General features: G+C 46.6%; 1 protein-coding gene across 4 annotated transcripts; it reads left to right on the top strand.

Annotated features, from left to right (window-relative positions):
• The first annotated feature begins 212 nt into the window (after window positions 1-212).
• On the top strand, window positions 213-4,244 carry LOC103653847 (NAC domain-containing protein 7). 4 transcript variants are annotated; one of them, XM_008680655.2, is made up of 5 exons: window positions 213-762; window positions 908-1,045; window positions 2,721-2,906; window positions 2,996-3,270; window positions 3,447-4,244. In XM_008680655.2, exons 3-5 carry the CDS (start codon window positions 2,747-2,749, stop codon window positions 4,080-4,082), a joined length of 1,071 nt encoding a protein of 356 aa, XP_008678877.1. In that variant the 5' UTR covers window positions 213-762; window positions 908-1,045; window positions 2,721-2,746; the 3' UTR covers window positions 4,083-4,244. The 4 variants fall into 4 exon arrangements, with proteins under 4 accessions (XP_008678877.1, XP_008678873.1, XP_008678874.1 ...); XM_008680651.2 differs by having other exon boundaries at window positions 867-1,045; XM_008680652.3 differs by having other exon boundaries at window positions 755-918.
• Window positions 4,245-14,668: the final 10,424 nt, after the last annotated feature.

The raw sequence follows: 14,668 nt of genomic DNA, 5'->3' as shown, positions 1-14,668 counted from the left end.
CATTTTCGCAGAGCCAACGCCGAGCTGAGTCGTGAGAGCACTAGCACAGTAGCACTCCACTCTAGCAGTAGTGGTGTTTCCGCCTCCTCCAGGACTCTCCAGTCCAGCTAAAGCTAGCTTCCAGCAGTGGCACCGGCCCTCTCCAGCCAGCGCCACGAAGCCGTATATAAGTGGGCTGTGGGCGCAACTCGGCTTCCCCCGTTACATTTCACTCCACTCCATCTCCATCCCATCCCACACCGCGCTCCCGGCGTCTCTGCCTGTCCCTCTCAGTCATATCCCTCTCTCGCCAAAGGGTCGCCGGGACGCGGCTAGAGCGCCTGACAGAGACGTGCAGTGCAGGGGCTGCCCGGGCCACTGCCGCCTCAGGCGGGCGCGCGATCGAGGTGACGGCGAGCTGCTTGCTGGCTAGCGCAAACAGTCGCGCGCGCGGGCGGTCGCTGTTGGTGGCGGGTGGAGGTGGTGGCGGTTACAGTGGGGGAAAGGAACGCGGGCGGGCGGCAGGCCAATCGGGAAAGGGCACAGGCAGATCCAGGCATCCCAGGATTTCTGCCTCCACCCAGACTTTGCCCGCAATCCATCCGCGCTTTCCGCTCCGTCTCCGTGTCGTCCCTCTCGTTCCCCGGCCTGGGCGGTGAAAGCGATATCGATCCAGCGTGCTGCTGCCTTGCTAGCTGCTGCTGAGTCCCTGACCTGGACGACAGCTGCTGCTTCTGCTAGCTGCTGGTATATAAAGTGGAGGCAACCTACAGCTTGGTGGTGGTAAGCCCCCAAACCAAACTCATACATGTCTGTTCTTCTCCTCTCCCTCTCATCCTGGCGTTTGTACCGAGAGTACGACTGACTGGGTGAAGGGTGGTGCCTAGCTGATCGCCTGATCCATCTCGTCCGCCCGGGGCCCAAGCAGGGTTACAAGAGGTGCGTGGCAGGCTACTGTTCAGGAGCTGTGACTGTGAGTTTGTGTTCTTATAAGCGTCGTCGTTGGCTCTCGACTGGTGGACTCGATCTGGGCGAACTAGATAAATTTGGCGCACGCACACGCTTGGTGAGGCTTCGATCACCTCTCCCTGTGCATATATGCGTATATATAGTGCATTGTTATTAGCTTCTTTCATTTGCTTAATTAGTTCTTGGATCGATGCTGCTGTGTGTAGTGCAGTGTGCCACCAGACGACACTGCCGGTTCCCAGCTACCAATACTAGTAGCTCGGTAGCTAGGTTAATTATGCGCGTACATTCCTTAGCTAACTTCCAAAATCCAAATTCATGCACCCCCCAAATAAGGCCTAGAGTGTTTAATATATATCTCTGTTGTGTAAAATTAACAAGGTTAGATAACAGAGATCCAGCATGCATGTAGACAACAACGGAATAAGGCCTATAATAGAGTGTTCCCAAACTCATGTCTCTGAAATTTTGAACCATATTTCTTATGGAATTTCTACAAATAACTTCCAGTGTTTGAAGGAGCCGCCAGATTCTCTTCTCTTGCATTGGTTTTTTCCCCCTCATTACCGTACCTCCTTTTGTTTCATGGAGAGGATGTTTCAGTTTAATTAGGCTGATATATTAATATGTTATTTTATGTCGTCAGAACGGACCCGGCCCTCTATCTTCTGTAATTGTGTGTGTGCACCGCGCGTGCCTTTTTTTTTTCTCAATTTGAAAGATATATGCATGCAGGTGCATTTCGGTGTATTAATTTTCCTTTCTCCAGTTATATGTATTAATACGAACATTCCCAAATATTAGGTTTAATCTTTTCTAAAACTATTTTGCCATATAATCTATCATCATATCTATTGGGGCAAAGAAATATCGTTTTTGCGCTAGCTGATGCATGTTCTTGCTGTTTCGGTTACATTTCTTTCAGCACAAAGGTCCGCATGTGCACTGAGCTAGCTTCCTTGGCACAAAAGGAACCAAGGAGAGCCAATGGATTAATCTTGTAATCGTATACATGATGAAAGTGTCTACTTTTTATCTACTGCCATGATTGCTCGCTTTTTTCCCCCCTGAAAATATCATCCCAGTGGAAATGAAATGAAACTTCTACTCCTCACCTGGTTTGTGTGCTAAGTTTAGCTATCATGCAGCATTGGTTCTTCTCTATTAGAATTATTAAGGGTGTGTTTAGATTGGTTAGGGCTAGTTATTAGCTGATAGTACAAATTAATATGGATTAGATAGGGTTGATCAGCAAGTTTGCTAACAACTAGTCGAAGGCTTGGCTAAAAAAAATAGCTCACCTATTAATTACCTTCATGTTTGAATTTAATGTGGCTAAAAATTCTGGGTAATAATTATTAGCCCTATGCATCCAAATTAAACGGTCTAACTTAATCCTTTGCACCCTTTATCAATTGTTAATTAAGATTGATAAAGTATTTACTTGTATCACTAGCTAAAAAAAGGTATTATTAATACGAGTAGCAAACCTTAGCATTGATGTGTCATGCATACTAGTGTTGGCACCTACATTTATATACCCAGTATGTGGTACTAATATAATAGCTCATTTTTCTCTCATATGGCTTCTTATTAGCATGATTATCGGGTGTCCACACTCTAGTAGAGCGTGTGGTATGACAGGCCAGGTAACCTTTTACGTGTGCGTGGCTATGAAAAACTAGCTAGTTTAGTGCATCAGTGCATAGCACTGGCATGTTTAATTTGCTGATGAAACTTGTACTGAATCTATGTCATGTTACTCCGTGTAGTTACTAGGGATCCTCTGATCGAAAGGATGGACACTTTCTCTCATGTCCCCCCTGGATTCCGTTTCCACCCCACCGACGAGGAGCTGGTCGATTACTACCTGAGGAACAAGGTGGCGTCCAACAAGATCGACCTTGACGTCATAAAAGACGTCGATCTGTACAAAATTGAGCCCTGGGATCTCCAAGGTAAGAAGTACATTAATTCTGAAACAAGTATATATATACATACATAGCTGCTGCTAAATAGACACATGCATTTTGGAATGGGCATGCAGAGAAGTGCAAGATCGGGACGGAGGAGCAGAACGAGTGGTACTTCTTCAGCCACAAGGACAAGAAGTACCCGACGGGCACCCGCACAAACCGGGCGACCACCGCCGGATTCTGGAAGGCGACGGGTCGCGACAAGCCCATCTACACCAAGAGCTGCCTCGTCGGCATGAGGAAGACGCTCGTCTTCTACAGGGGCCGCGCGCCCAACGGCCACAAGTCCGACTGGATCATGCACGAGTACCGCCTAGAGACCACCGAGAACGTGACCGCCGCCCCTGTACGTAAGCCTGCCGCCCTGCCTGATCCGATACGTACGATCCCTAGCTAGTTAGCAAGCTGAACAACAAATCGTCCATCGAGTCATCGAGCATGCCATTCAGCTCAGCTGACGACAGCATTTCCTCCTGCTTGCACGTACGTACGTGGACGATGCACGAATTGGTCGTTCATCAGGAGGAAGGATGGGTGGTCTGCAGGGTGTTCATCAAGAAGCGAGTGGAGGCCGTGCGGCGGATGGCCGACGGCGCGCCGCCGTGGTTCGATGGCCACGTCCCCGGCGGCTTCATGGCGCCCGCGGGCCTTGGCTCGCCGAGGCAGCTGATGCATCACCACCCAAACCCGGCAGCAGCAGCGCCACTGCTGTACAGCGGCCAGCAGCTCTACCACTGCAAGCCCGAGCTGGAGTACCATCACCTTCTGCAGCCGAGCCAAGAGGCCCTGTTGCAGCAGCTCCCTCAGTTGGTGGAGAGCCCCAAGCCTCCTCCTCCCGCCTTCATCGACCAAGGCAGCTGCAGCCTCCAGTCCCCCGACGAGGCTTCTGGGTACAACACCACCCCGCAGCAACCGCCGCCCATGACGACGGAGGCCGCCTACATGGACGACGACTCGGTCACCGACTGGAGAGTGCTCGACAAGTTCGTCGCGTCTCAGCTCTTCAGCCACGGCGACGGCATGGCGAAAGAGGATGGTTACCCCAACCCGGGGCAGGCATTATTTCAGGCTGAGAACAAGCAGCCGGAAGAAGCACTGGACTACGCCTCCACGTCTGCGTCTGGTGGCGGCGGCGGCGAGGCGAACATGTGGAAATAGCGTATGCCGTATACAATTCATCTGCGAGTTTACCATATATATGCCTCCCAAACCTGATTTAGTGTACAAATATATAGCGTGCAATATAATGCTTGTCATGCTGACACATGATAATATACACATGCATGCATGATAATAAACACGTAACCGAAGTGGTTATTATATACTGTATTATTTGTCATCAGGTCACAGGACCTGATGTTTAACAAGGTAGCTAGCTGAAAGCTGAAGCTAAGGAGCATCAGCAACTGAGTTGACAATCCGTAAAAGTAGTCAAGCTTTCGATGGACGTCTATTTGCACGGTCCATCCAGAGACCGACAGCTCTGGGTGCTGACTGCTGCGGATGCATCAGCAATGTTTGTTAAAAATGGAGTGGAAAGTTTATTTAGACTATCTCCAAGGGTCTTCCTAAATCCACCATATATATACCTCACTCTCTATTTTAAACTTTTTTTTTGAAAGGGAAAGGCACAAGAATTGCCCTTCCAATATATTAGACGAAAAGAGCAAACACTGTACAAAAACTGGCACCAAAGCTGGCGCCAGCATAAAAAACAACTAGCCAAGCAAGACCTAGCTATGACACTGGCACCAGAAAAGGGGGGAAAAAACTAACCCCCTGACCAGTCCCCCGGACACTACTAACAGGCCATACCTCTACCCACAAAATCTTTCACCATCTGCACAACTTGCTCTGTCGTTCTCTGTTGACCCTTGAAGATTCTGTTGTTTCTCTCCACCCATAAGCTCCACCAGAAATAAATTAGAAGGCCATCGAAACTTTTTCTTGAATGCTTGCTACAGAGCATCCTCAGTCTATACCACCATTCGCTAAGCGTTCCCGTCTTTGAAATACCGAAAAGGAACCGCAGCTCAGCCCAAGACAAAATCATGCTCCACACTTCCACAGCGAAGGGGCAATCCTTACAAAGATGAGCCACTGTCTCCAGAGACAAAGAACAAAGAGAACAATTATGATTGCAGGGCCATCCCCTTTTTTGCAAATTGTCAGCAGTTAAGATTTTGTTGTGCAACAAAGTCCAAGCAAAGAAACGACACTTTGGTTCAGTTTTTGCTTTCCAAATGGGATTGATTTTAATTTTACAGAAGTTTGTTGCGAACTGAATTTTGTAGGCACTACTTGAACTGTAGTTCCCATCTGCCGACCATCTCCAAATAATGGTGTCATCGAGATCATTGAGGTTGTGTGTGCTGCTGATTGAATGCCAAAGTGAGACAAATTCTCTCACTTCCTCCTCCCGAGTGAACGGCGCGCAGAAACGAATCCAGTAATTATTTCGAAGAGCCTTGAACACCGTGATGTTTTTCCTTCTTGCTTTCTTGTATAGATTTGGTGCCATATTCTTTGGAGTCTGCCCTTCAATCCAACTGGAACCCCAAAAATCCGCCATCTTCCCATTACCAATAGTCACAATTGTTGAAGCATTGAAAAGATCTACATCCACCTTGTCGCATGGTAATGGCATGCCAGCCCATGCCTTTTCTTTAACCGTCCACCGTAGCCACAACCATCTTAGTCTTAGCGCTCTTGCAAAACGCTCTAGGTCTAAAATTCCTAGACCCCCCCTATTCTTTGGCAGACAAGTTGTGGACCAGTTAATCAAGCAATGACCCCCACTGCAAAATTCTGGACTATTCCCTTTCCAAAGAAAGCTTCTTCTTAATTTGTCAATTCTTTTAAGAAGCCATCTCTGCGCCGGAAAGATCGTCAGATGGTAAATAGGCTGAGCAGATAGCACCGCTTTAACCAAGGTTTCCCTACCTGCCTTAGAGAGCATCCTGCCTTTCCATCCTGCTAGCCTATTAGTAATTTTATCGATTAACGGTTGAAAATCCACTCTCCTAACAGTCCTGAAATGAAGCGGCAGACCAAGATACTTCCCCGGAAATTTTGAGTATTTGCCAGGGAACACATCCATCAGATCTGGCCAGAGAGTCTCAGGGTAACAAATCGGGAAAATTTCGGTTTTATCAAAATTAATCTTCAGCCCTGAACACTCTTCAAAAACTTCCAGAATCCTCTTCAGAACTTTCAAATCCTCTTTTTCTGCTTTAACAAACACTCCTGCATCATCAGCATAAAGAGAACAGCGAAGCTTAGCCGCTCTCGGCAAAACCCGCCCCATAAGCCCAACATCTGCCGCCATCTCAATCATCCTCTGAAGCGGGTCCATAGCTAAAATAAACAGGAACGGGGATAGGGGATCCCCTTGACGAACACCACGCATGTGCCTGATTGCATTTGTTTGTTGGCCATTGATTAAGATTTTGGAGGAGGAAGAGCCCAAAATTGTGGCGATCCAATTCCTCCACTTCTGAGAAAATCCTAAAGCTCTTAAAACCTCTATCAAATATGGCCAGTTGATGGAGTCAAACGCTTTTGATATGTCAAGCTTGACAAAAAGTGCTGGCTGTTTGCTCTTATGAAGTTTCTGAGTAACTTTTTGAACGTAGAGGAAATTATCATGAATTGATCGTTTCTGAATGAACGCGTTCTGGGCAGTGGAGACGATCTCGTTCATTCTTGGCGCAAGTCTATTTGCTAAAATCTTGGTTAGAATTTTCATAAAACTGTTGATGAGACTGATTGGTCTAAACATGTGAATCCTGTCAGCCCCGTCCCTCTTTTGCAAAAGAGTGATATTTGCCTCATTAACCAGATGCAGGCTTTTGCATCTATGATTATAGAAATCATGAATAGCAATGAATAGATCATCCTTAATCAGCTCAAAACAACACTTATAAAATAACCCTATGAAACCATCTGGACCCGGTGCCTTTTCAGAGTGCATCCCCATAACCACATTTTTAATCTCATCATCGTTGATCGTAGAGTCCAGATCTGATAACTCAAAGGGGCTATAGCCTAAGTTGTCCCAACGAACAGCACGTTGCCTAGCACCCGCCCTGCCAATAACTTGAGTGAAATGATTATGGGCCTCGTGCAATTTATCTTCCTGACTAGTGAGCAGTCTACCGTCTCGAACCAGCGATCTAATAAAGTTTTTTCTTCTTCTGTTATTTGCCATCAAGTGAAAAAATTTTGTGTTTGCATCACCCAGGCGCATCCAGACGAGTCTTGAATGTTGTTTAGCTCTTGCCTTTTGAACTGACACTATTCCGAGGATTTTCAATTTCAGACTTCTCCTGAATTCTAGCTCATCCCCAGAGAGTTGTCTGGATTCCTGCGCTTTCTCAAGGAAGGTAAGGACAGTCTGAATGATTGCTAATTGCATTTTAAAATTGCCTACAGTCTTTCGACTCCAGATCTTTAGAGCCTTAGCCGTTCGGGCCATTTTCACATGCAGTCGAAGGATGGCATCTGAGGAACTAACGCTAGACGTCCACGCTTGCTGAACCACCTCATTAAACCCATCAATTTTTGTCCAAAAAGCCTCAAAACGAAACCCCCTATAGAAACCAAAATCCGAGCAACCTTGCAAAACTAGAGGGCAATGATCCGAGGTCATGGTCCCAATGGCCTGCAGATCAGCCTGAGGAAACGTATCATGCCACTCCGTAGTCGCCAAAAATCTGTCAATTCTAGTCATCGTAGGGTCGTCTTGTTCGTTTGACCAAGTGTATAATTTACCGTTGAGATCAATCTCTAAAAGCTGAAGGTAGTCAATTGTGAGATTGAATTGTCTTATCACTCTTCTATTTATTGAACCTTTATTTTTCTCCCTTGCTCTCCTTATCATGTTAAAATCGCCTAATATCAACCATTCCGGCTTCATCATATTTCGAATATTGCACAGCTCTGTTAAGAAAGACATTTTCTCATTCTCAGGTTGAGGTCCATAAACTCCTGTAAGGTCCCACGCCACATCGCATAGGCGGGAGCAGACCCTGACAGATAACGAATATACCGATGGATAGGGAATAGTAACCATATCAAAAAAATCTGCATCGCAAGCGATTAGAATCCCACCAGATGCTCCAAGGGATGGTAAATAAGTCGACTGAGCTGCTAACTTACACCCCAGTGTTTCCTTTAATAAGTTTGAATTCCAGCTCATTATCTTTGTTTCTTGAAGACAAACAATAGTTGCACCAGAAGAGAGAATCAATTGTTTCACACTTTCTCTCTTAGCAGGGTCATTTAGCCCCCTCACATTCCAAGACAGAATACAACAGTTGATATTCATTAATCAAAAACAGCACCCCTACTTAGCAAAATAATGTCACACAAGTGGTACACAGGATAGGAAAGGAAAACAGAAGCCAACCGGCATTCCACCGTCCATAACACCCTTCCAGCAGCGAACAACCAGTGACTTACAACAGAAACTAAAGCAGACAGAAACACAGACATTGCCAGCCAAGGAAACAGACACCACTGCCCAGACAACAACCTGCTAAACAAAGCAGCCAACAAAAGATCCTGGGCGACCCAAAGACAAGTACACCGGCGACATAACATGGTTCACTAGAACAACCCACACATCTCATAATACAACTCAGAGCATCTCAGCAGCCTCGATAATAGGAGCCTTGAGCGGTGTCACCTTGCTGCCCTTCTTCTTGGTCCCTTCCTTTTCCTTCCCCTGAGTTGCCAGCTCCATAATTGCCTCCATTTGTTCCTTGGTAAGAGGCCTAGAGAAATGCCTTGCAAGCTGCTCAATCAGATCCACCTGGTCATTAGAAACAGAAGCCTTTGAATTTTGAAAATGTGATGAAGCGGAATTATTTAACTTAGCAAGTAGAATTTCTTGTGCTTTGACTATGGCATTTCTATTTCTCCCAATCTTCAATTTTTTCTTAGCAGCCAACCTAGCACTAGACCTCTTGCCAATAGGAGAGGAGATCACACCCACATCAACAGCCGGCTGCACTGACCCCCCCTCAACTGAGTAATTTGCGATAAAGCTAGTGTTAGGCTGTGATCGAATTAGCGGTGGTTCAGGATCTTCAGAGATAGACATAATGAAATCTTCTAGATTATTGTTTGAGGGAACTGGTATGCCACAAGACGGAGCGACAGGGACTAAGTCTGAATTTAATAAATTGTGCGGCGAGACTGATGAGCTATTAAAATCTGAGAGATGGGGTGCTTGAGATTCTAAAATCAACATCTGATTTGGTAAAACAGGGTCTGCCGTCACCCTTGCTTCCTCAACCAATTGCAAACTTGCGTTATTGCACGGAATGGCTGGAGTACTATTAAAATCAGAAAGTTCCAGAGCTTGAGACTCCAAAACCGACAACTGGTTAGGTGAATTAGAAGCTGCTGCCAACCTTTGAGTATCTAGAATTTGAATAGGACTCATGATTGAACTAGGAAAAGCCAAAACAGCCTCTGCTGAATTACAACTTATCACATTATCTGAAATAATTTTTTGGTCTGAACATACCTTTGAAGGAGCAGCAAAAAGAGGTCGCTGAACTGCCATGTCGCCAGGAGTCTCTCTGGTAGCATGCTTCAGACTTATATCACCACCTGGCTCACCTACAGCAGCTGGAGACCAAACAGCAGTTATGAGGGGGTCAGCAAAAGAGACCGACTTGGTCTTAACCTTTGGAATCCAGCGCACAGTCGGCCCAATCACCAAGCCACGACGACGGAATGGAGTGGAAGGTCTGTTTCTGCCGCTCGAACTGATGCAATCCCCCGGACCTCCACGACACCGTGAAGAACGCGCCCAGCCAGAGAGACTGCGATGTCTCCGGGTGCCATGACGCCTAGTCTGCTGGAAATCATCATCATCATCGTGACCCCAGTCGCGTCGAACGAAGTCCCTGCCTCTGCGATCCTCTGATCTCTCTCTCTTTTCTCCAACTGAATCTGGCAAACCATAGCTCCATACAAATTCTCTGCGTGGTCTACGACCAGGGGGACCCCCTCTAACATCCCTTCCTTGGATGAAGGAAAGATCTTCAACAACTTCAATGTGGTTGCGAATGGTGTACACATGGCCCTCCTTTAGATCAGCTGGTGAGTCATGCATAGCCCCAACTAGAGGAAGAGGGGCACTAGAAGGAGGAAGCTCCCTATCAGGAACTGTGACCGTCAAACAGACCTCCTTGGGGATATCACAAGGATCTGAGCACCAAGCCCAAAGATCGAAAGACCTAGTGCGTTCCCTGCGCCTAGAGCGCTCCTGAACATAGTGAATAGCGCAGCTCCTGCCTAAAGCCCTAGCAGCCACATCTTCTCCCCAACAGTGAACTGGAATCCCCTCAACCCTAACCTTCACTCTGAATTCAAAGCAAGTTTTCCTGGCATAACACTCTTCAGACCAGTCCCCAAAGTGAAAAACTCGACCACGATATGAGACCGACCTCCTATCCAGAGCCCACTGCTTGGTTCTTGAATCAGCGAAGATGATAAAGAACTGTTCAGGAAAATGCTTGACAAGCTGATACTGACCGTGATGAAGATCAAAAGAATCCCTCAGCATATCCCCCGCTGCCAGCACATCCACCTCATGACTGTTCCCATCAAAGGAACAAACCACCGCCTTACTGATTAACTCATCCCTGCGTCGACGGATCAAACCAGTCGCGGTGATGGCGCAGACAGCCCTTGCAGGCCGAGCCCTTGGGTCTCCAGGGTAGCGAGCATCCATTGCCTGACCACTCTGGACAGCCTGAAGGTAAGACTTCCGTTGCAGCAAGGAGGAAGTGGGAGGTGCTTGCACAGGATGCAACTCCAGCCCCTTTTGAAGAGGGCCTGAGAAAGGATTCAGCTGTTGATGGCTCAAGGAGGAAGGGCTGACTCTCTGAGTTGAATGCCCGTCTCTCTGAATTGAATGCCTGAGTGAAACAGGTAGGTCACGAAATGAATGAGATCTTCTCTGGGAAATATCTCTAGGACAAGACCTAGCCCTGTGTCCGGTCTGCAGACATTGCCAGCAGCGAACCGGCGCCGAGCAAAGAAAGGCGTAGTGGTCAGACGCCAGACAGTTGAAGCATTTTCCACTTAATTTCTTCTTAAAAAAACTGGTGTTCTTCATCTCCCTATGCTGTTTCAGAGGCAATTTTCCATGAGAATCAAGACTCTTCCTCCACCAGAATTTTGGCTTCACCACTGACCAGCCTTCATCAAAGATCGGCGAAGCACCTGCCTTCCCAATCCCGCTGCACGACCTATGGAAAGGGCGACACGAAGTGACCGTCGGTACAGCTCCGCCGAACTCCCCACGCCGATGGGACAAGACACCACCAGCACCACCAGCATTCAAGCCCCGCGAAGCATTGAAGACGAGCTCATCCAGACCCCACTTCAACTTCTCAGATGCAGAGATCCTCTTCTGCGAAATCCGCTCCGCCAGATCTGCCTCGAGGACCAACCCAGAGCAACCGTCCTTGCTACCATCTTCCCAGAAACCTCAACCAGGGAACGGAGCTCCGCCCGCTGGACAATATCCGCTGCTGGATCTAGGGGTTGGGGGCTGGGGCAGGCAGCGGAGATGGAGCGGGCAGCAGGACCGGGGAAGGGGATGGGCGAGAGAGACATACCTTCACCCCCCACGAACGTCGTCTCCTATTTTAAACTTTACTTAAACAGTTTAGTGTACAATACAAAACAATGTTTTACAGGACTATATGTACGCTGTGCTGAGCACGGTCTTACACGAACGCCGTCTCCTATTTTAAACTTTACTTAAACAGTTTAGTGTACAATACAAAACAATGTTTTACAGGACTATATGTACGCTGTGCTGAGCACGGTCTTACTGATCCTCTGTTGAACTTCTGCCTTCTGTATATGTTGGTAGGCAGGGGCCACTTATGATCAAGAAGCACATGATATGATCTATTTTATATACATATATAACTATGCTATATATTGCACTCAGTACTCAGCGCCCATGTCTTATCTACATCCTTGATTTTTACCTGATTCCGCTGCAATGTTACAACAGTTGCAAGAGAAGAAAAACGACTGGTTTCTCGGCACTATATTCTGCTCTTAATCAGCCTCCAATGCATGTACACCATCCAATGACCAGTTTCCATGTTGGATTAATCCTCTCTCAGTTTGCATAAATGCATCCCACAGACCAGTAGCTGGATCACAGAAACCATCTTGGTCAAGAAGCTTTTGTGGCGGGGCACTCAACAGAGGGAATGAAGGGCTCCCATTTGCATTTTTGACGGCTTCCCAAATCCTACTCCTTTCAGAGCATCTTCAATAGTTATGTAAATTTAGCACCCTAAATATAAATTTAAGAAGTTGCTAAAACATTTTAAAGAGTAGAAAAATACATGTGCTCCAACAGTTCCCTATTTATTGGTTGCTAATTTTTAAAGTAGTCTACGTCAACAAAAAAATAAGCGAGCATGCTTCTATTTTTAATTGAGTTGTCGGCAGAAAATCAATATCACAACTTTCCCTGATGTCTTGAAAGATCGAAGTTATCAATAAAAGACCAGACGGTCACGGTGATGGCGTGAAGACATCACATGATGTGCTCTGACGATGTCTCGGCATAAGAGGCTGTCTAGCAGTGGCGACATCAAGACATCTGGGCGCTGGAGATGAATTTGTGGTTAACAGGACAATGAGACAGCACAAAACAGTGGCAAAAGTATGATTTTTAGATTTAGGGAGTCCCAACAAGGTTAATAAATGTAAGGATAAAATTGGGTTTTGTAGAAAGTTTGTAAATTTAGGGAACTAATTTACATAATTATTGTTGGAGTAGAGTTTTTCTAGAATTCTTGTTAAATTCATATTTAGGGACTTATTTACATAACTATTGGAGATGATCTTATGGGGTAGGTCCTAGTTGCATATTTGCATAATGCCTGCGAAAATAATATCAGAAATCAAGAGATCACACAAGCATTGACCATATATACAACCTGACAATCTCCAAGAATGACGGCATCTTTGTGTAATGAAATTCTCATTTAAGTAACCACGTACCTGTTTCTATAGTAGTAGTCAATAATAGCATCTTCGAAGTCAGCACCTTCAATGATAGCTCCTGCAAGATCACTAAGGACTGGTTTTGTGACTACGGTTTTCCTCCTCCATCAATCCCTTTCGATTTTCTAGTTACCAAACCAGCCCTAAGTGTTAGGGGTGACTGTACAAGCACAATGTTGACACCTTTTTCGGGCGCCAAACACTCAACATGAACCGTGGCGGTGCTCTCTGCACAGAGGCGGACGGTCCGCGTCCTGGCGCGAGGCTAGGGTTTCCTGCCTGACGGCCGGACGGTCCGCACCCTGGGGTCGGACGGCCCGCGCCCTAGGGCCGGACGGTCCGCGCGTACGCAGGGGCGGCGGAGGTCACCGACGGCGCCTGGATCTCGCTCCCGAGAGGGACTCCGTCGGGGAGGAGAGATCCTAGGAGATGTCTAGGATCGGCAGGCCGACCTAGACTCCTCTAATCGACGTCGAGTCGAAAAGAAGCGAAGAATTTGGGAATTGGAAGACTAACCTAGAACTAGACTAGAACTACTCCTAAGAATAAATGTAAATTGTATTGATTGAGGGTTCGATTGATTGCTTAAATCGGTCGTTTTCCTCTGCTTTTATAGAGGAGGGGGCTGGACCCGTTACAAACAAAATTCCGAGCTAATCCCGAGATTCTCGCCAACAAACATAGCAAGAAACTCGGAACCCTAATCTGTTCTGCGCTCGCGCAGACCGTCCGGCCCACAGGCGCGGACCGTCCGGACCGCGAACCGTTCGGTCTCAGGGACGGACCGTCCGGTGCTCTTTTTGGCGCTCAACATATGCCCCCCTGCCTTTTGGTGGAGCTGAGCAAACCAAAATCAACTAACTCGATGTGATTACATCGGTTCTCTTAGGCATCTTGTCACGTACTAGGATGGTACTGTTTGAGGAAACGCCCATTCAAAGCCTTGGGTAAATCCTTGCCTTGTAATGTTTGTCGTAAATAGGCGTTACCAGACATTACCTGTTTCACTTTATAAGGACCCTCCCAGCTTGGCGACCATTTCCCCTACTTAGAGGCAGGATGATCTTCCACACCAGGTCCCCTACTTGAAATGACTTTGCTTTGACCTTCTTGTTGTAGGCCCTGGCTACCATGATTTTGTCCTTTTCTATTGCTCCCAAAGCTATCACCCTCTTGTCGGTCACCTCATCAATATTATCCATCATTGAATTATAATAATCAATGATGGTTATATCATTTTTTATGGCGAACCTGACAGCATTTAAACTTATTTCCACAGGCAACACTGCTTCCTGCCCATAGACAAGCTCAAAAGGAGATACTTTAGTAGCACTATGTTTAGATATTCTATGAGCCCATAAAGCTTCGGACAAAATCTTATGCCAATGCTTAGGATTATCGGATATCTTCTTTTTTATCAAGTTAATCAATGTCCTATTACTAGACTCGGCATGTCCATTGGCCTGAGCATAATATGGAGATGAATTGAACAACTTAAATCTATATAATTCAGCAAATTCACGTACCTCCTTTGACATAAAAGAAGTTCCTTGATCTGTAGTCAAGGTCTGGGGAATGTCGAATCTATGAATAATATGCTCAGTTATGAACTCAATTTGTTAAAGTAGTCAGTGACAACTAACACGAACCGATGCCCCTTTCATGATGAAGGATGAATTTCTCCT

The sequence above is a fragment of the Zea mays genome, chromosome 4 (genome assembly GCF_902167145.1).
Source record: "Zea mays cultivar B73 chromosome 4, Zm-B73-REFERENCE-NAM-5.0, whole genome shotgun sequence".
Lineage (NCBI taxonomy): Eukaryota > Viridiplantae > Streptophyta > Magnoliopsida > Poales > Poaceae > Zea > Zea mays.
Note: the sequence above shows the minus strand (reverse complement) of the source record. Positions and strands in the feature narration are given on the sequence as shown.